Source organism: Lissotriton helveticus, chromosome 10, assembly GCF_964261635.1.
Source record: "Lissotriton helveticus chromosome 10, aLisHel1.1, whole genome shotgun sequence".
Taxonomy (NCBI): domain Eukaryota; kingdom Metazoa; phylum Chordata; class Amphibia; order Caudata; family Salamandridae; genus Lissotriton; species Lissotriton helveticus.
This window is the reverse complement of record NC_136071.1, coordinates 933,488,845-933,512,028: the sequence shown is the minus strand read 5'-3', so window position 1 is coordinate 933,512,028 and position 23,184 is coordinate 933,488,845. Positions and strand designations below refer to the sequence as shown.

At 46.7% G+C, this 23,184-nt stretch overlaps 1 protein-coding gene across 2 annotated transcripts in view; it reads right to left on the bottom strand.

The window, feature by feature from the left end:
- Nucleotides 1-23,184, bottom strand: part of SLC25A40 (solute carrier family 25 member 40) — a 389,459-nt gene that overhangs the window by 142,041 nt on the left and 224,234 nt on the right. For both annotated transcript variants that reach the window (XM_078663592.1, XM_078663593.1), the window contains exon 7: nt 3,631-3,804. In XM_078663592.1, coding sequence (XP_078519718.1) covers nt 3,631-3,804 — 174 coding nt within the window. The remainder of the gene's footprint in view (nt 1-3,630; nt 3,805-23,184) is intronic.

The window sequence follows — 23,184 nt, the reverse complement described above, 5'->3', positions numbered from 1 at the left end:
ACTCAGGCCAATCAGACTTTTTATCTAGCGTGAATGGTGTGTTGGCTGACTGGGCGGAATACAAGTGGATTATAGGCGGGGATTTTAACACAGTATTGGATATATCGCTGGACAGGTCGCATCCGCGCCTCTGCATGCCACTGAAAGTAGGAGGCAGGCAGACGCACTAGTGCAGTGGGCAGAGGGGTGGGATTTAGCGGACACATGGCGTAGTAAACACTTGTTAAACAGGGAATACACCTTTTACTCTCCGCCCCATAGATTGCACACTAGAATAGACCGTGTTTCTGTACCAGGCCCTTGTTAGAGGCGGTTCTCACAGCGGGACATATGGGTAAGACCCTCTCTGACCATAACCCGGTGGAAGTGGCACTACAGTGGGGCAGGGTCCCGACACCTATCCCGACATGGCGCCTCAATGCGAACTTACTGGAAAACACTGTCTTTAAGTCATCACTTGCCGATGCCATTACAACTTATTTCAGCGTGAACAAAGGTTCTGCTAGTTCCCGGCATGTGGAATGGGACGCATTCAAAGTGTAGATCAGAGGGGAGGCAATGGGCACACGGGTAGGCATGAGACGTATTGTAATAGAAAGCCTCCGTGAGGTGGAGGGTCAACTGGCACTATTAGAAAGTGAGGCTGCAGGTACGAACCTGCCCTTCACGCCGCTTCAGGAGGCACACATACGTCACGCTGAACTACTAGAGGAACTGCGTGTACTGGACTATAGGGAATACACCTGCAGGCAACACGCACAAGCGGACAGATCGGGGCCTTTACTGGCCCGCATCATACGTGATACCCCTGCGCACTTGCCCATACTAGAGGTTACTGATCTAGGGGGGTTTCCAGCCACGACACAAATGGACATCAACACTGCTTTCAGGGACTACTATGCAATACTCTACGGCCCACACCGGCAATTTTCGGAAACGGCATTTGTGGAGTTTATGGAGGGACTAGACCTCCCACGACTTGAGGTATGCCAGAGGGAGGACCTGGAGCGTCCTATCACGGTTGCGGAGGTCCGGCAGGCCATACGTGCATTCCCAAGGAACAAAACCCCTGGGACAGACGGTCTCCCAGCAGAGTTCTACGGGGCCTATATTGACCTACTTGCCCCGCGCCTGCAAGTAGTGTACCAAGAGGCACTACAAACGCAGACACTGCCACAGTCGTCCCTACAAGCGCTGATAGTCTCACTCCTGAAACCGGGAAGAGACGGAATGCACTTAGCTAACTTAGCTAAATCTGAACACAGATTATAAAGTCCTGAGTAAGATTCTGGCGACGAGACTGGCTCAATACATGGTTGTACTACCCCGCCTAATCTACTATTTCACGAGCCTGCCATTTGTGGTACCCGCTGCTATGTTAAAGACACTGAATACGATTCTAACGGAACTAGTGTGGGGCTCGGGGCGGAGGCGTATCGGCCTGTCCAAGCTGCAGCTCACCACCGGCACAGGCGGTATGGGAGTCCCTGACTTCCGGGAATACAACTATGCTTGCCAACTACAGTGGCTAGCTTACTGGCTGGCAGGACGAAATTTGCATGAAATTGACATGTCGGAGGCGGACTGGTCAAGGGGGAATGTCCATACACTGTTACTACCTCGTTCGGAGGTTCCTATGTCGACGCCTCCGCTGCTTCGACTTGCGATAAACTATTGGAGGAAGGCAGTGAAGTACACGTCACCTGCGTCCTCATACGCCCTCACAATACCACTACTAGGTATCCCACTGGGGACGGGGCTGTTGTCGAACCAAACACTCACTATATGGCACGACGCGGGAGTGACACAAGTCGGGGATTTGTTTGCAGATGGCCGGATGATGTGCTTTGAGGACTTTCGTGACACGTATCATACCCCGGGAGGAATATTCCTTTTGCATGCCGGAGTGCGTCGGTATGTAGCAAAGACATGGGCGCCGCACGGGGAAGAGCCACTTACAAACCCGCTATTGACGATGCAGTACCTCATGGGACCGGGTAGCGATTTGACTAAATGGATTACACATGGTATAAGAACAGGGAGGGCAACCTCATTACAGCCTCTAAGAGCCAAATGGGAGGTAGACATCGGAAGGCCGATCAGGGACAAAGAATGGGAACGAATCCTCAAAGTTCCAAAGAAAGTGTCAAGAAACCCGAAGTTTAAGTTCATCCAACTTATGGTTCTACATAGGGCGTACCTAACACCTCACCGATTACATGCTATGTTCCCTACCACAGCTGATAATTGCCCCCGGTGCGCCGCGGAGGACGCCCGGCTAATACATATGTTATGGGACTGCCCGAAATTAGGGTACTACTGGAAAACGATACATGAGGCGATACTTAAACTGGCTCCTTCCAGGCCGATTGACACCATAGAATATGCCATATTAGAGCTGGGGCCTGTAGAGCGCAAAAGAAGTGTAACTACACGATTCACTGACCTGGCTTTACTACTTGCGAAACGCACTATAACCATGCGTTGGAAGTCGGCCAGGCCGCCTGACCCAGAGATGTGGAGGGCGGAGGTGGTGCGTTGGGGAAAGGCAGAAGGTGCGACACTACAGCGCGAAGAGCGTCAGGAAAACCCCGATCTCCCTGGATTGGAATACTACACTTGGGGTATTTGAAGCGGAAGGGGACACTGAGTCTGATTCCTCATTTGCAGCCAGTTAGGATGAAGGGTAATGTACTTAAAATGTGTGTAGATTGTCCTATGCTTAGTGCCAACTTACACTCGGATGGGAGAGTACAATTCTAGGTGCAACAAATGGCAACCTTACGCAATCTTTATGTTTATAAACCCCATGGGGCCTGTGTTGTGTCCAAAATTGGAAACCTGCTGTGATAGGTGGAGCCATGCATCATAAAGTTTGGTTGAGATTGCATACAAGTGCCGGGAGAGGGAGGCAAGGGGTGGGAGGGGTTCAGCATGGGATTACTGGGATTAAAATTGAAAATGTATAATTGTTGAACTTGACACTGAGGGTATATGTACATATCAGATTGTAGAGCTCATGACTGTGTTGGAATATCTGCACTTGTACATACCTATCCTGTTAATAAAAGAAATTTTCAAAAAAACAAAATAGGTCTTTTGTGATTTGATGGTTTTGTCCTTGCTTTTCACCGTTAGTCTTTCTTGTGCATACTTTTCAGTCCTGAAACCCTAAGAGTACCATGCGACATACCATCCTTCTAAGAAGGTACGTGAACACAAAAAACACATGCTTCCAAGACAAAATCACATGTTCCTCCCTACAATCTTTGTTGCATTCAAAAATAATCATTGGACAGAAGAAGGAGCAAAAACCAAAAACAATGCTTAAGTTGAAACAGTTAGACTAAGACAACCAAGTAATAATTAATGGAGCAATCGGAGACAGAAATCACTAATAGTCGAAATGCACAGAATAGACTATGTAATGTTTCAAGGGTTGCAGACACATTCCTGTGCTTGTCCTAATGGCTATTTCATAGAAAAACAATTATAATTTATAGCAACGGGGCATGTTCCAAATACAAAAAAAAACGTAAGAAATATGTCAGCATCAGCTATGTTCAACCTTATTCTAAATGTAAAAACAATAAGCAACGTGAGACATTCTCTACTCTTCATTTTGATTACCTGAGAAGGGCACATCTCGCAGAACAGTTGCCCCCCATCCCTTCCACAGAGAACGCCACCCATTCCTAGCTACGTCACCATGGATGCCATGTAGCAAAGTCTTGTACGACTGTGGCTGGAACTGCTGCTTGGTTCGAATGAGCTCCAAAGGACTGATTACAGTCACCGCACCAACTGAAAAACAAACAAGGAATGACCACCCTGTAGGTGAATATAAAAATGGAAACATTTGGCGACGAAATATCATTTCAAGCGCATTTATTTTCACAGAGTGTGGGAACTGGTTCAATATAGAGCAGCAAAGCAATTTGCAACGAGGATAGACAATACGCTGGAAACCAATCAATCAAAGCTTTATTACGACAGTTAAGTCTTAAAGCACAACATATAATAACTTAAAAAGATACATATACGTTAAAAAGCCTTAGATTTACAAAACATTAAAATATAAAAATGTGTATCTACAAAGTAGAAAAAAGACATAAAAACCATTTAATTGAAAAAGATATTAAAAAAGATCTAATCATTGTACAGAGTAATTAATTGGGGCTGCTTATTGTGGGCAAAAGGATTTAGGTATTGCTCAACTTAAAAATCCACCAATGTGGCGCATACGTATACTCCATAGCCAACTAAGGAATTTGGCCATTGCCATAGCAATAGATGGTGTGGAATCAGAGCAGAGTACTCTCATTGCCAGGGCACAATTTCTAAGGCCCAGTGATTTACATATCGGTCTTAGCCATGCACGCTGAGGGATAATGTATGCGGGGCAAGCTAAAAGGACATGTGCTACTGTTTCAGTTTACTCTGGACAGAAGGGGCATTTATCGCATTCAACTTTGCCCCACTTTGCAGTGAAAGATCTAATTGGCAAAGTGCCTGCCCTTAACTGGAAATATAATTTCCGGACAAAGGATTTTGTGATAATGTCCCAATATTGCTCAAAACGGGGGGATGATTTAAATTCCATAAATGTACCCGTTAATGATGAGGAGGATTGGCTGCGATATGTGTTACAGAACACCATTTCCCAGTATTTTGCCTTTAGTACTACTTTGGAGGGAAAGGAGGCATTAGAAGGATCTGTCAATAGGACACTCATAACCATCATTTGAAGGAGGGACTTAATTTTCCGAAACCATTTAATTCTATGTTGACTATCTGTCAAAATTACGTCCATAATGCCTGACGCATAGTGTTTTAGTTCCTTTGTAGTCCATAGTATCCGTCAATATAAGATTAGGCGAAGTCTAGCCAGGTCCACTATGGATTTCCTGCCATGGTCATACAGCAAGGGGCCCGAAGGGGTACTTTGTGGGACGCCTATAATTTTCCTTAAGAACTTTGTTTCTAGGACAGATCGACCTAAGATTTTCAAAGGCCCACAACTCTGCCCCATACAACGTAGAACTCAAAACGTTTGATTCATAAATTTGTATGACCGGGCTTATGGGTTTAGTATAGGACAGTCTATGCTGGGTGTTAACAGCCCCCGTGTTTTGGCGAAATTTTAGAGCAGATATGTCCAATTGGCCCTTCCATCCCATATCTTTTTGTAAGGTGATACTTTGAAAATCTTAGGTCGATCTCTGTCCTAGAAACAAAGGCCCACAACTCTGCCCCATACAACGTAGAACTCAAAATTTTTGATTCATAAATTTGTATGACTGGGCTTATGGGTTTAGTATATGACAGCCTATGCTGGGTGTTAACAGCCCCCGTGTTTTGGAGACATTTTAGAGTAGATATGTCCAATTGGGGTGCCCAGCGGCTGTCTAGGAAATGGAGAGGTCAGATCTTCCACTCCTCCTTCTCCACATATGCCAGGGGGGTCCTCATTTGGGTGGCCCCGGGTATCCCCTGCGCTGTTCAGTATGTCGAAGCAGATGTTGAAGGCAGATATCTGCTAGTGCGGATCAAACTAGATGACAAGGAGTTATTACTCCTGAACTCCTATGCACCGAATATCGATGACCCGACTTTCTTCTCTCAACTCCAAGATCTTGTTGTCTCGGATCTAGATGCCCCCATCCTCTGGTTTGGGGATTTCAATTGTGTATTAAATCCTGAGTTGGACCGACATCCCCCTAGGTCAGGCACGAAGCCCCGGATGACGGCGTGCCTTCGGGAGGTAATGCATAAGTTGGGGGCGCTGGATGTATGGCGAACTTGTCATCCCACCCAGAAGCTATATACGTGTTATACTCCGACGCATGGCACCCATAGCAGACTGGACCATGTGCTGGCGGCTAATCTCGCTCCGTCTCTCACCTTGACGGTTACGCACCAGGCCCGATATCTGTCGGATCATGCCCCGGTGACGTGCATGGCACAATGGGCTGACCAGGCTGCTCGTCCCCGCACCTGGCGAATGCCGACTGACATTCTTCAGGATCAGGTGGGTAAGGACCATGTGGCGACTGCCCTATCAGATTATATAGCTCTGAACTGGGGGTGCGGTGACCTACCCTACTCCACTAAATGGGAGGCCCTGAAGGCAGTGGTACGTGGAGCCTGTATGAGCCTTACGTACGGAGTCCGGAAACAGCTGCTGTCCGAGTTGCGAGATGTGGAGGTTGTACTTCAACGCACTCAGACTCGACCAGATCCTAACGTCTTAGACCAGGAGGCGGAGAGGGAAGGGCAGGTGTCGATACATGACATCCTCACTCGCCTCGATAAATACACCCTAGGCCAATACAGACAGCGACTTCATCGCGAAGGCGACAAATCTGGCCGACTACTGGCCTGGATCCTTCGACGTGAATTTGCGCCCGAGCGGATAGTTGCCCTGCGAGACTCAAGTGGTGACATGGTACATTCGGAGTCTGCTATTCCTGAGGTCCTCCGGTCCCACCTGCAGACTGTTTACACGGCTGACCCCTTGGTCACGGAGGAGTCGTATCGCCCCTATCTTCGGGACTTGGACCTCCGGACCCTCTCGAAGGAGGCGGTGAAGGAACTTGACGCGAAGCTGACGCTGGGCGAGATCGGCGCTGCGCTGGCCGCCCTGCCACGTGCTAAGACCCCAGGCGGGGACGGCTACCCATCTGAGTTTTATCTCTCATTCGGGAACGTTTTGGCTCCCCTCTTATTACAGGTTTACAATGAAGCCCTGGAATATGGTGCTCTTCCACCCACCATGAACCAGTGGGAAGTTTGCATGATCTTGAAACCGGGTGGAGATGGTTGCGACCCAGCAGCATTCCGTCCTATTACCCTGATTATTACTGACGCAAAGATCCTCACTAAACTATTGGCCACTCGCCTAGCCCCCCACATGACCCACTTGATCCACTCGGACCAGTGTGGGTTTATTCCGAGCCGTAATACGGCGATGAACTTGCGCCGCCTGAATCATATCCTCCACGAGGTGCGGGGGAGAGAGGGTCCTCACGTGCTTGTGTCAATTGACCTAGCTAAGGCTTTTGATACAGTAAATTGGGGGTATCTGATGGAGATGCTCCAGAGAACGGGGTTCGGACCGGTATTTTGCAGTTGGATCCGTGTGCTCTACGGGCCACCCCGTGCTAGAGTTCGGCTGGGGTCGGCCCGTTCGGAGGAATGGTCCTTGGGGAGAGGCACTCGGCAGGGCTGCCCTCTCTCCCCTCTTCTGTTTGCTCTAGCAATCGAACCCCTGGCGGTCTCTGCTCGCGCGGAGTTGGCGCAATGGGGAATTAAGGTAGGTGACACCGTGAACGTGATCTCTCTCTATGCTGACGACGCCTTATTCTATTTAACAACCCCTGCCGATTCCCTTCCGGCGTTGATGCAGACTCTGGACCGTTTTGGCGCGGCCTCTGGGCTGCGTATTAACCTTAATAAATCCTTGGTTTTCCCCCTGGAGGGCTGTGCCCCCGACCCGAGCGCAGATCTCCCGTGTTTGGGCCTTAGGTGCGAGCAAGAGGCGTTCCGCTATCTCGGCATACAGGTAGCCTCAACTGACGAGGCCCTACTGACCCACAACTTCGACCGTGTACTTCGGACTCTTCACAAGTCTGTCACTTTTTGGAACACGCTTCCTCTCTCCCTTATGGGACGTTTGGCGATGGCCAAGATGGTGATGCTTCCCAGGATTTTGTACGTTTTGCAGAACACCCTATGTCCACTGCCTCCCCGAGTGTTTCGTACACTCAACTCGCTCCTTACGTCTCTACTCTGGGCGGGCGGGCGTAGTAGAGTCGCTCTACGCACGGTGACCCGGTGCTGGGAGGAGGGAGGCCTTGAGGCCCCGAGATTTGATTTATATTACTTTGCGGCACTGCTTCTTCCGGCCGCAAGGTGGTTCGCAGATGAGGAGAACTGGGAATTAGCGCTACTGACGGGCACTGCAACCGAGAGGGTTCTAAGGGAGGCCTTGATGCAGGGAAGGGGCGCGGATGAAACTTTGCCCTATGTGGTGCGTCACACAGCGGGAATCTGGCAGCGATTCGTTGAGAAGGTATTACGACAGGCCCCCTTCCATAGGGAGCTCCCAGTGTGGATCTTGGCCCCGGTGCTCCGGCTGGAGGAGAATATGTCCTATCGAGAGTGGCGCTGTGGCGGATGTGAGACCCTGGCAGACCTCTATCAGGATGACTCTTTTGTGTCCTTTGAACGGGCTAGAGTTTTTTGGGTTGAAGAGGGGACAATATCTCCACTATAGAGGGCTCCAGGATATAGCCAGGACGACGTGGCCTCAGTTCCCGGAGGCGCCTCTACTGACCCATACCTACGACATCATCTTATCGTGTGGTAGAGGCAGGAGGCTGATTTCTCTGCTCTACTCGGCCATGCGTCGGGATTCGTCCCCCCGACCGCGCCACTTTGGGCGGCCTGGGAGGCGGACTTGGGAGTGGAGCTGGAGCCGGGACAGCGTAAACGCATCGGGTTTCTGACCCGAAAGGTCTCGTGTAATGCCCGCTTCAAACTCATACATTTCAACTTTGTACACCGTACCTATATGACCCCGGTCTCCCTTAACCGTATCTCTGCGGATAGGCGGCACAACTGTCCTAGATGTGGTGCGCGGAAAGCGGGATTTTTCCACCTAGCATGGGAATGTCCTCGAGTTAGTACCTTTTGGAAGGAGGTGGTCGACCATATTGGTCGGGTTACAAAACTCAGAATTGCACTGGATCCGCTCCATTGTCTCTTGGCCCTGGTACCCAAACCCAAAAAGAAGAATTTGTCCTATAGGTTTTTGCAATTACTGCTAGTTTTGGCAAGGCGGCGCGTAGCCATAACCTGGATGGGTCAACGGGCTCCCGAGATATCCCTCTGGCTGAGAGATGCCAGAGAATGGTCCCTGGCCGAAGAGACGCATATGCAACGTACTCGCCGGGATGGGAAATTGCAAGATGACCTGCTTGCTTGGAGGCTGATGTGTATGGAGGGGTTGACGGATGATGACTCTGATGCCACTAGCGCTGAGCTGTTCACCCCTGATGAGTCTGAGGCCGAGAATGCTGAAGAGGGAGGCGGGTTGGAGAGCCCGGGTCCGGTGTAGAACCTTGCTAGATGCACGCTAATATTCCTTGTTATGTATAACTGTAATTTGTTGTGATCCCTAACCGTCTTTTCCTGGATATAATGACTGCACCTTTTTGGGCCTCACATGAATACCCTGATTCTTTAAGTACTTTATTAATGATGCCACGCACAGGAGGTTTGTTTTTTGTTTCTTGTTCTATGTTGAAACAGTGTTTTGTTATAAACATCAGAGAAAAAATGCCTATCCAGAGGGATGGGAGTGAGATTATATAAAGGACGTCGGAAGGAGAGAACTTTGTAAAAAATCAGCGAATACAATGATATATACGTATCCTTAATACACGGCTAAAAGTTTTTCTTGACACATGCTCTAATTTTGCGCCGCCCACCCTCCGGGATGTGAGCCTATATGGCTGTGTATTATCCTGAAAACTTGCATGTCAATGATCTTATTTCTGAGTGGACTGAACAGCCATGAGAACCTGTGCCTTTCTGTGACTTCGCAATAAACATATTTTCCCCCCCAAAAAAAGATATGTCCAATTGGCTCTTCCATCCCATATCTTTTTGTAAGGTGATACTTTGTTTCTAGGACAGAGATCGACCTAAGATTTTCAAAGGCCCACAACTCTGCCCCATACAACGTAGAACTCAAAATGTTTGATTCATAAATTTGTATGACCAGGCTTATGGGTTTAGTATATGACAGCCTATGCTGGGTGTTAACAGCCCCCGCGTTTTGGCAACATTTTAGAGCAGATATGTCCAATTGGCCCATCCATCCCATATCTTTTTGTAAGGTGATACTTTGATTCTAGGACAGAGATGGACCTAAGATTTTCAAAGGCCCACAACTCTGCCCCATACAACGTAGAACTCAAAATTTTTGATTCATAAATTTGTATGACCGGGCTTATGGGTTTAGTATATGACAGCCTATGCTGGGTGTTAACAGCCCCCGCGTTTTGGCGAAATTTTAGAGCAGATATGTCCAATTGGCCCTTCCATCCCATATCTTTTTGTAAGGTGATACCCAAATATAAAAAAGACTTAACCTGTTCCAGGGGGACGTTATTCATTGTTATACCACCCCTAAAGGATCTGTGCTGATTAAAACACATACATTTAGTTTTGTTGTTGTTGACTTCAAGGCCCTGCGATGTGCAGAAATCGTTAAAGCACCGCAGGGCACGTTGAAGACCACTAGGGGTTTTGGATACGATAAGTGTGTCGTCCGCAAATAATAAGATGGGTGTGCGGATACTGGCCACCACTGGGACATCTGTAGCTACATGCAAAAAGGAGTACACTATACCATTGATGTAAAGGGAAAATATAATGGCGCGAATACGCATCGCTGGCGGACTCCTCTGCCCACAGCAAATGAATCTGTGACACTGCCCTGATCACCCCATCTTATGTGAGCAAAATTATCTTTGTGTAAACGTATAATTAGTGTTCATGGATCTGCTGCCATCCCCAGCTCAGATAGCACAGACCAGAGTTCACTACGAGAAACTATATCAAAAGCTGACCTAAGGTCAACAAAAGCAACGTAGAGTGACCCTTTCCCCAGGACCACAGTACGTCAATATAACGTTGTAAAATGAAAATCTGGTCCACTGTGCTTGTTTTTGCCCGAAAGCCTGCGTGAAAGGGTGACAAAATTGCATGGTCGTCTATCCACACCTGGACAATATGCAAAACCATGCGGCCCACAACTTTTTGTAAACAATCTATCAAGCGTATTGGCCTGTAATTTTCTGGTCTTGACTATCCCCTTTTTTAAAGATGGGTACAATTTCGGCCCCTTTCCATGAAATTGGGACTTGTGCACCTTGAGCAATGGCATTAGCCAGAATAGTAATATACATGACCCAATTAGATTTGTTATTTAGAAAAAGATCCGCGGGAATTCCATCAATGCCTGGAGCTCTACCAAGGCTCTCTCTGCATCTACCGGTAAAAAGGGAGCATCTTTAAAAAATATATACTCACATTCCTCGAATGCCCTCGTACTATCTTCCTTACTGGCATACTGAGGTTTAAAAAAGTCCACCCACTGGTGTTTATCAATATGGTTCTGTGGGCGTTCCGGATGGTCTCCATTGCCCTATTTAACAAGTTTGCAGAACTGTTTAGTGTCTTTATTTGTACACACCACTTTTAAGTCCTGCCACCTGTTCTCATCAAACTCTTTTTTTAGCTAAAGCCTGGGCCCTTCTATAGTTGTTACGTGCCTCTCGGACTCTCTCAGGGTTCCTTAGTTTCAGCTCAAGCCCTAATCTATCCCATGCCACTCTACAAGGCTCATTGAACCAAGAGATCTGAGTCTGTGCAGTAGTTTTTACACTTGAGGTTCGTCTGACAAAGTGGGTGCGTAGCCTTGAGAAAAAAGTATCATGGATTCCAGTAATTTCGCCCAGAGAGTCTACGTTCTTTTGCCTTCCAGCCTCAAAGCTGGCTAGGGTGCCAATCAAATCTTCGTTGATGGCTGTCAATGTTTCTGGGCTCTCCACAAGTTTTGGCCATTTCAAATGACGAGCAGAGCAAATCAAGTGTGGTGATTCTATCTCCATAATTATTTGCATTGAGCCGGCCCTGAAGTTCAAAGGTAGAGCATAGAGGGTTGTGATCACTTTCCATGTGCTCCTCTACAAACATATCCTTTAAGAAGTGCCAAAATTTAAGATTCACAAACAGTCTATTCTGCTGTTAAAACGGCCATTATTAAAGGTATGAGCTCCATGGGAGTCCGAGGGTGTACGCCCATTTGCTGCCCTTAACCCTTTCTCTAAGCAAAACCCTTTTAGCTGGATGGCTGCATCCGTCCATTTGCGCACCGGGGGTAGGTTCAATCTAGGGATGCCCCACCTTTTGTCCTCATCACCTACAAGATCAGATTCTCCAGGGCCCAGTGGTTCGAAGGTCGTGTTAAAATCTCCAGCGACCACGACCACTGGGTCCTGGGTATATCCATCAAGTAGTTCCTCCAAAGTCAGTAGAACATTTGAGCTTTTTCCCCCCAACCATACCCCAGGCATATACATTATAAATATCTATATTGATTGTAGGACTCACAATGAGACGTAGCGCGAGAATATCATTATTCTGGGTAACCAAGGGATGAATTTCGAAGCCAAGATCTTGCTGTACCCTGATAGTGAGTCCTCCTGCCGGGCGACCCTTACTTCCCTTTGTGGCCACTATATGAAAGTTAAGGTAGCCTGGGTAATACATTGGGGTGAGTAGCCACGTCTCCTGGAAGAGACATATGTCGTATAGTTCTATAATTTGTTGCCAATCGGGGGAGCTCACCCTACCACTCAGACCAGCAATGTTCCATGATAGTAATGAAGGTTTTCTTAGGTTATGAGTATTTTTGACACTCCCTAGTGGATCAATCACTAGAGGGGATGCAGATGTGGATATGGCCATAGGGGTGCCTTGTTGGATACCTAATTTGGCCTCAGTTAAAGTTCTATTGGGAGTGCTCGACGGACAAGTTGTCTGCAATTTAAGCACCTGCTCATAGACCGGCACTAGAGATTTTAGTTCTGTGGTTGGCTCAAAAGGAGCGCCGGTCTCAATGTTACTTAGGCGTGGTAATTTATGGGTACTTTGTTTTATTGGGGGTCAGACCAAATGTGCATTCAATAAGGGACTACAACTACTACCCACTGGTAGTCAATCACATTCCTCAAGAGATGATAGGGGCTCAAATCTGTTACCCAAAGGAATGCCCAATGGTATCACAGGGGTTACACGCCCCCTCCCTCCTTGCCAAAGCTGTGGGATAATGTCCCTATTCACTCTAGGACTTTGGGGGATGGGATTATCATATAAAAACTCTAGTGTTAGGGGGATTATCCGCAAATTCCTATGCTGGGGGGAATAAATATTGGGCAACAAATTGGGGAATACATCAAAATGAGCAAAATTTATAATAATACAATCTCAATTTCTTTTGATTTCCAACCCAGTTTACTCTCCTTGGCGTAATTATTTCATTGGCCAACATACATGTCCCCTTTTCAGTGATGTTCATATTGTTTGAGAACCAATGGAGACATGTATTCATTAGGTTTGTAGTAGTCTCAGTCTGCTCTCTTCTGAGCGGGGGTACATTTGCCAAAACAAGGGCCAGTGGAGCAGCTGCTGGAGGGGGATTGAGAGTCACAGAAGACTGTTGCTCGGGTTGGTTCTGAAAAGCATTCGATTTTACTGGGCTACGCCCTTTGCGGCTGTGGGTAAATAGGCATTGGGATCAATTGTGTGTAAGTTAGTACTTGGAGCCGTAGGAATATTAGATTGATCTTGACCCGGCTGAATGGCTAGGGGCACATGGCTAGTGGGAGCTACCCCAGCAGCTCCCGGCACATCTGTACTCTGGGGACACGTTTGGGGATTGCGAACCTGTGGCCTAGAAGATGCAGCCATGGGTGTATTGGCCTTGGGATCGCGTCGACTTGTGTCCAGGTTCGCTATCTGCTTCTCAATAAGAGTATGTTTTTCCAATAGAGGTGCCATGACAGAATCAATTTTTAATACAATGTCTGCCCATTTGGATGACAAATTCTGAGGCGAGAGAGATGAAGGTTTTGCAGAGATGGAATTGCTGACAACTACTGGTAATTTTTTTGTTTGGGTCTTGTGCCTAACAACATGTGGTTTCTGGGGCTTTGCTTTCCCAAGCTCGGATGGGCCTCTTAATCTGATGTGTTTCCGAGTCCAAGGTGGTGATAGTGGTTCCTCTGATTCGTCTTGCGAAATTGCCACTATGCTTCCATCTGGTGCAGCACTAGTTTCCATAGTGGATTCCAAGGAAGCATTAGTGGGTTGGATCAAGTCGTGGGGGATGCCAGGTGATAATGATTTGCAAAGCATGGACAGGGAGATAATGGAGCCAGATGATAGTCTTGGGGGCACTGGTAATTCCCCCGATCCCAGCGATAAGCGCCTTTCAGTCATTTCCATTTCATGGGATATCACACATGCTGCTCTGGTAAGGTAGGAATCCAAAGTTGTAACAGCCCCCCTGTGACCTTATCTTTAAGACCCCTTCTCCTTGCCATCGTTCTTAACAGTCAAAGAGATAAATAAAAACAGATACCTTATGTTATGGTAGATGAAAGAGATGTGACCCAGCCCGGCCTATTCCGGTCGATGACGGGCGGAAGACAGGCCTGCCCTTGGCCCGGGCTTTGCAGGAAATTTGAAGCGCCTCCTGGCGCAGAGAAGTGACGCGGCGAGTGTGTGCCTCCCAGGGACTCTGGGAAGTTGAGTCCAACTAGCCCACCAGGTACCTCCAGTAAGCGCCACAGAGCGGTGTTGCAGAGAGGTGTAGAAAGGTGCGTGGCCTCTGAACACCTCTCTGTAACGCAGCTCTCTGGCGTATACTGGAGGTACCTGGTGGGCTAGTTGGCCCCCAGGGACCCTCAGGATTGAAGAGGAATTAATTCCCCAACTTAAAACGCGCCACAGGGCGAGTTTGCACACGTCACCTCAGGCCCCGCCCCCTTGCTTCACCACTGTGTAAACGCGCCCCCTGGTGAGTTGTAAGTTGGGGAATTAATTCCCCTTGAATACTGAGGGTCCCTGGGGCCAACTAGCCCACCAGGTACCTCCAGTATGCACCAGGGAGCTGCGTTGCAGAGAGGTGTTCAGAGGCCACGCCCCTTTTTACACCTCTCTGCAACGCAGCTCTGCGGCGCTTACTGGAGGTACCTGGTGGGCTAGTTGGCCCCCAGGGACCCTCAGTATTCAAGGGGGATTAATCCCCCAACTTAAAACGTGCCATGGGGTGTGTTTACACAGTGGTGAAGGGAGGGGGCGGGGCCTGAGGTGACATGTCTAAACACACTCTGGGGCGCGTTTTAAGTTGAGGAATTAATTCCTCTTCAATCCTGAGGGTCCCTGGGGGCCAACTAGCCCACTATTTACCGCCAGTAAGCGCCACTGGGCTGCATTGCAGAAAGGTGGCCCAGGCCATGCCCCCTTTTACACCACTCTGCAACGCAGCTCTGTGGCGCTTATGGAGATAAGTGGTGGGCTAGTTGGCTCCCAGGGACCCTCAGGACTCAAGGGGATTTAATCCCCCAATTTACAACGCACCAGGGGTGCATTTGGCCAGTGGTGCAGGGAGGGGGCGCAGCATGATGTCACACTGTGGAAACACGCCCTGTGGCACGTTTTAAGTTGGGGAATTAAGTTACTCATAAAGACACTATTGAGACAGTCATTCATTCACTCACTAACACACCCATACACACACTCATCCACCCATACAGTCCTCCACACATGCTGTCTACAACACATACAAACAGTGAGTCACTCATTCATGCATCTATGCACTAAGTAATAGCCTCCACCGAACCATACAGACACTCATACTGATACTCAAAAAACCAACTAATAACCCATATAGACACTCAAGTAGCTACTCACCAACCCATGCAGCCACTTATACACAAAGTGAGAGACTGATGCAGATATTTACATATTTAAACATTACTCACTAACCCATGTATTCACTAAGATACACTTAATCACTCAGTTATACAATTTTACAAAAAAAATATCAACAATTTAGACACTTATATACCCATTTATTCTCCAATCGACCTTGAGATATACATATATAAAACATATTTAATTTTCAAAAAAACACACATTCACTGGATGATGTCATGAGTGATGTCATTGACGATGTCATGTGTGATGTAATATGTGACGTCATCAGTAGTGCATTGCGGGCGCGTGAGTTATAGTTAGCTGAACTAACTATAACAGGGGAATTTCTATGGTTTTGTATGAGTGAAATGTCCAATTAAATATAACGCCCCTGAAACCTATGGTTTTTTCAGTGAATTTCCAAGGTTTTTTAAATGCTAATTTCGAACTATAACGTTCCTGAAACCTATGTTTGTTTCAGTGACTATATATACAATTTATTTACAGCGTAATACACCGCGTATATATTATTATATACATATATATATATATATAGTGCGCCGGCACATTGGTTTCAAGATTTTTCACGGTAGCCAGCCGTGGGGAGGGGCACCATCGCAGGCTGGAGAGAGGATAAAACCAGCCTGCGAGACTGCGGTTTGGAACGTACCGAACTTGAAAAGTACATTGCCATGCTAAAAAAGTCTGTGACCTTTGATTCATTACCTACTAAGGTGGAAAATGAATTTTATTTTGCAGGCAAGATGAAAGACCTTACAAAAGGGAACACTGCAAGCGCACCACGGAAACTCCAAGTCCCAGAAGGCTCAAACCACGCCCTCTGGGCGTGCATACTAATGAGGAAAATAAACGTGCAAAATGACAAGTGGTGCGTTTCTTCAACCACTTACCTGCTGCCCATGAAGAAGGGATTGTTATCCTGAAACGCGTCGGCATCCAAAAGATTAAACATGAACTAAGAAACCGGGCTGCAACTCACTGAAGGCAATGCTGTGTGACCTCCCGTGCGCCGACACATTGGTTTCAAGATTTTTCACGGTAGCCAGCCGTGGGGAGGGGCACCATCGCAGGCTGGGGAGAGGATAAAACCAGCCTGCGAGACTGCGGTTTGCAACTTACCGAACTTGAAAAGTACATTGCCATGCTAAAAAAGTCTGTGACCTTTGATTCATTACCTACTAAGGTGGAAAATGAATTTTTTTTTGCAGGCAAGATGAAAGACCTTACAAAAGGGAACACTGCAAGGGCACCACGGAAACTCCAAGTCCCAGAAGGCTCAAACCACGCCCTCTGGCGTGCATACTAATGAGGAATATAAACGTGCAAAATGACAAATGGTGCGTTTCTTCAATCACTTACCTGCTGCTCAAAAAGAAGGGATTTTTATCCTGAAACGCGTCGGCATCCAAAAGATTAAACATGAACTAAGAAACCGGGCTGCAACTCACTGAAGGCAATGCTGTGTGACCTCCCGTGCGCCGGCACATTGGTTTCAAGATTTTTCACGGTAGCCAGCCGTGGGGAGGGGCACCATCGCAGGCTGGGGAGAGGATAAAACCAGCCTGCGGTTTGGAACTTACCGAACTTGAAAAGTACATTGCCATGCTAAAAAAGTCTGTGACCTTTGATTCATTACCTACTAAGGTGGAAAATGATTTTTTTTTTGCAGGCAAGATGAAAGACCTTACAAAAGGGAACACTGCAAGCGCACCACGGAAACTCCAAGTCCCAGAAGGCTCAAACCACGCCCTCTGGGCGTGCATACTAATGAGGAATATAAACGTGCAAAATGACAAGTGGTGCGTTTCTTCAATCACTTACCTGCTGCCCATGAAGAAGGGATTGTTATCCTGAAACGCGTCGGCATCCAAAAGATTAAACATGAACTAAGAAACCGGGCTGCAACTCACTGAAGGCAATGCTGTGTGACCTCCCGTGCGCCGGCACATTGGTTTCAAGATTTTTCACGGTAGCCAGCCGTGGGGAGGGGCACCATCGCAGGCTGGGGAGAGGATAAAACCAGCCTGCGAGACTGCGGTTTGGAACTTACCGAACTTGAAAAGTACATTGCCATGCTAAAAAAGTCTGTGACCTTTAATTCATTAGCTACTAAGGTGGAAAATGAATTTTATTTTGCAGGCAAGATGAAAGACCTTACAAAAGGGAACACTGCAAGCGCACCACGGAAACTCCAAGTCCCAGAAGGCTCAAACCACGCCCTCTGGGCGTGCATACTAATGAGGAATATAAACGTGCAAAATGACAAGTGGTGCGTTTCTTCAATCACTTACCTGCTGCCCATGAAGAAGGGATTGTTATCCTGAAACGCGTCGGCATCCAAAAGATTAAACATGAACTAAGAAACCGGGCTGCAACTCACTGAAGGCAATGCTGTGTGACCTCCCGTGCGCCGGCACATTGGTTTCAAGATTTTTCACGGTAGCCAGCCGTGGGGAGGGGCACCATCGCAGGCTGGGGAGAGGATAAAACCAGCCTGCGAGACTGCGGTTTGGAACTTACCGAACTTGAAAAGTACATTGCCATGCTAAAAAAGTCTGTGACCTTTAATTCATTAGCTACTAAGGTGGAAAATGAATTTTATTTTGCAGGCAAGATGAAAGACCTTACAAAAGGGAACACTGCAAGCGCACCACGGAAACTCCAAGTCCCAGAAGGCTCAAACCACGCCCTCTGGGCGTGCATACTAATGAGGAATATAAACGTGCAAAATGACAAGTGGTGCGTTTCTTCAATCACTTACCTGCTGCCCATGAAGAAGGGATTGTTATCCTGAAACGCGTCGGCATCCAAAAGATTAAACATGAACTAAGAAACCGGGCTGCAGCTCACTGAAGGCAATGCTGTGTGACCTCCCGTGCGCCGGCACATTGGTTTCAACATATATATATAGATAGGTAGATAGATATTTTACAAAATGCATCACTAGGCCTCGTTTTAACATGTCAATTTTTAACACCAAAATTGACATGAGACCTGCTGCAGAAGGGGGTTTTCAGACTTACTTAAATCACAGGTATCATCAAGCTGTTTCAAAAGTCTACTGATTTTAGAAAATGAATGCCACAGGCCAGCACCCAACTCTTGCTTTCACGAAAGTTGGTTTTCTAAAAATGAGGTTGTGGTACTAAAACATTTTTTAAGCACTGCTGTTGGAGAACTAGTGTGTATCATAAATTCTGTGACCAAGCAGAAAATATATCTATCACAAATATATCCACGAGGAAATAAAGCCTACTCTAAAAACTGTGGCAGGAAAATGAATATTGAAATTCTAGTACCAGTACATATTAACTCAGATTTAATTCCCAGAAAATGGTTCTGGTTCACACTGCAAGTGCATAAGTCACGTTTTTTGCCATAGAGGCATTCCCCCGCTTATCCTGAGGTGTTAAATAACCCACGGATAGTACCACATAGAAATAATGTTTTTGCTTATCAAATGAAGTTGTAAAGTGCACTTCAGAGCATCCTTTCATGATAGTGTCAAGAACTGAATAATGTAATCACTTTTTTCTGTTTGTATTAATTGTTTGAGGAAAGTTCAACTCTCTCGAGTCAATGCGATGGCACCCTTCACAGCCCAGGTACATGAGATGTGACTCATACATTCTAGAAGTGGTCGCAAAGAAGGAAAATGCCAGAGGGCAGATTTTTTTTGACAAATTCTTGGCATTTTTGATGAAAGATGCTGAAATAAGGAACACAACTCAACCGGATTCAAGGAGGAGAAAAGACTGGACAAAGACGTTCTTGAATTCTGGAGTCAAACTCAAAACTTGCTGCAGACAAATATGGCAAAAATTACAGCAAGCGGACGACGAAGGCTATGAAAAAGTGTCTTTACATGAGTTGCAGTGCATCCACTCCCAGTCTCAGCTTCCTTGTATGATTTAAACAGGAAGTGATGTTAAAGGAAATTCAAATGGAACCATCTTGGATTGGTATTTTTCATATAGTTATACAGACGTGATGGCCATCTTAGTTTGGGAAAATAGGAAGGCTCACTATACACCCATGGAGCCAGAGTACAACAATATGGAGTAAGGCGGAGAAATAATTTGTACTCAAATCCCATTCATCTAGGCATACTGCACTGAGGCAGGGTGTAAATATAGAGTGCCACTGCCTTCCTCAGGCAGCCGTGTAAGTCCATGGCAAAGCCTCATAAGCATATGCCGCCTTCCAATTATAGAATATGAGGGCCCGGGCATGCAAAAGGCACAAGGACACCATTCCCTCTGAGGTAACAAAAACAACACTGTGAAGAACATTGCTGCCTATGAGGCAGAGACTGGTGCTGCCCATGCATCGTTGACTGGCATCACATGTAACAACAGATAGCTTCTGAAAAACTTTATATTAAAAGCTGAAATACTTGAGAGCGGTGTCTTGTTATGCCATGAGGGGGCCGTCAAAAGTTATGCTGGCAGTGCTGTCTAAACCTACACCAGTATATTTTATTTATTTATTTATTTTAAAGGTTTTATATAGCGCTGGCTAGACCCGGAGGTATCAGAGCGCTTTACAGGAGCATCAGATCATAGTTACAGGTTACATTGTTACACAGTTATTAGAGCATGGCAACACAGTTACTAGTAAGGTCGAGATAAACAATAAGCACAAATATGTAAGGGGAAAAGCAGGCAAGGGGAAAGATTCAGGGGAGGGGGTAAGAGTTGGGGAAGTAGACAGGTAATGAAGGCGGGAAAGAGGAAGGGAGGGTGAAGGACTCCGCATGGAAAGAGGAAGGGAAGGGCGAACGGAGACACAAACCGGTAGACGAGTCAAAGCAAAGTCCAATAAGCTGTGATCCCTGGGGAAGTGGTATAGCTTCCCTATCTCTGTTGCGGGAGGCTCCCTTTATTCAGTGGACTTTCTCAGAGGTGTCTCAGACTCCAAGGCCTACATACTGGATCCCTTCCCAAAAAGGGGAGAGGGAGTGCTTTGGCAAGGGGTGCCATACCATACCTCAGCTGTGAGTGGCTCCCTTGGCGCAGTGGACTCTCTCAGCGGGTTCGCTGAGACTCCAGTGTATAAATATTGGATCTTTCCCCAACAAGGGGAGAAGGAGTGCTTAGTCAAAGGGCACAAAGGACAAGGGACTAGGCATACTAGCAGGCAAGGTGAGAGATTCAGGGGAGAGGTGATAGGAGCTAGGGAAGTAGACAAAGAGAGAAAGAGTGCTAAATGGGAACATATTTAATTAATGAGTTATTATATAGACCCTAAGGAATCAGAGCGCTTTACATGAGGAACAATAATGTTGCAATTTAGATCAGTTAAAAGTTACATAAGTATCAAGAAAAGCATTTAAAGAACATAGGGGACAAGGTGAATGGAGCAAGGAAGGGTAAGGGGATAGGGTAAAGGGGTAGGAGAAAGATAGGACGTAGAGACGAGGGGAAAATCTGCCCAAGGTCCAGCTGGGTAGGTGACAGCAGGGGGGGGGGGGGCGGGAGTCCACAACCTATCTCCTCTTTAGCTATATGGTAGCTCCACCGGGCATCCACCAAACCGCTTGGTCTCCACAGTCTGGTGTTAGATCCGTAGGTTCCAAATCCTGATGTGTAAGCAGGTTAGGGGATAGGTTCAAGGTCTGGTCAATGTCCAATTGTTGTCCCAGTGAAGTAAAACAACATGGAGGGGACCACTATGGAAGCCATCTTGGGGTCAGGCAGGGGACTACACTGGTACACTGGTGGCCATCCTAATGTCAGGCATCTGGCTGTTAGAGTCAAGTGAATGCTAGTTGCAAACCTTTATGCCTGGGAGAGCTGCGAATATGAATGTAAGTGAATGCTATCATCCTTTAAGATATTGTCTGCCTTCGAAAGGTTTGTGTTTGACTTGGCATCTTTGGCGTGGATTGCCCCTAGCTTTTTGCCTTTAATCCTCTTGTTGTGCTGACTTTGTTTTTGCTGGCTTTAGGACTCGTGTTACAACTGCTAAAAAGTGATAAAGTACATGTGTTCACTCCTTTTAACATGGTAAAATTGGCTTTTACCCAATTGCCACATTTAATTTACTTTTAAGTCCCTAGTAAAGTGGAACTAAATCGCTTTGCAATTTCATCTCTAGCTTCTTCTTAAATATAGTGAAAGAGATGTTTGAATCCCCTAAGTACAAGACTGATGAGGAAATCTTGCAGGCTGGCCAAACATAGAAGAGACAGCACACACGGTACAGACTGTCTTCTCAGAACTCTCCCCACTCACGACCAACCAAGTTTTATGCTTAGTCCAAGCTCCTAAGTCCAGCTCCCCACTGGATCTGTGTCCACTTTATGTGATTAAACTGGTTCCAGAGATTATGGCCAAAAATCTTACCACAATATTTAATCTGATGTTCAAAACAGGCCATTTTCTTACTTCCAATAAAAAAAACGAGCTTAAGCCCAATGGATCCTAGTCACTTTCGTCCCATATCATGTCTCCAGTTTGCTGCCAAGCTAGTATAAAAAAGCCAAGAATACTCAGCTATCTGACTTTATTCAGGCTAATCAGCTGTTAGATCCCACAGTACGGCTTCAGAAGTGGGACCATCTGCTCTGATCAAAGCTTCTGACGAGATCAGAGAGGCCCTGGATGCTGGAGGCAAAGCTGCATTAGTCCTGCTAGACCTTTCAGCATCCTTTGATACAATCAATCATGACCTTCTGATTGACCATCTTGCCAAGATTGGACTGAGAGGGACAGCACTGACCTTGGTGCGTGTGTTCCTCTCGGAATGTGAACAATCAGTAGCACTTGGCTTGTTTGTCTCTGAACCCTTTTCAGCGCCTTGAGAGGTCCCCCAGGGGTCCTCGAACAGCCCCAAACTCTTTAACATATATATGCTATCTCTGGCCTTGCTGATACGATCCTATGGATTTTCACTCACTTTTTACGCAGATGACACACAAATTGGTGTGTCATTAGCTAACCATGATACAGACACAGAATCTAGATTACAAAACTGCATATTGGCCGTCAGTAAACAAAAGGGCAGCAACTGCTTAAAACTTAATTTAGGGAAGACAGAAGTCATCTTCTTTCGAAATCAGACTTTCTTCTGGTCACCATCCTGGTGGCCAGAGGGATTAGGTACCCTCCCTACACCTCTGGGAAAAGCCAAAAAGCCTAGGCGTCCAAAAGGACAGTAAACTCACCTTTGGTGACCAGCTTCATTTATTCACTGCATCGACCTTTGTCACCATGAGGATGATTAAAAAAGTCTCCACTACATCCTCCCCCCGATACTCAAAAAACTGTTTTCATATCATTGGTTCTATCTAAACTTAACTATTGTAATGGGCTCTATCAAAACATGCAGCAACCGCACCTGAACAAGTTGCAAATATTACAAAAATGCTGCTTTGGTATTCCCAAATTTAAATCGGTAACCACTGCCATTCACAATCTTCACTGGCTCCCGGTTAGGTATCATATTAAGTTTAAGGCCCTCTGTACCACCTTTAAGACACGCCATAATACGGGTCCCTACCACCCTAAGCAAAACTTTAAATCATATGAACCCAATAGAACTCCTTGTTCTTTGGGTGACAAAACCCTGGTTGTTCCTAACTTCAAGAGAGCCAACTGGGGT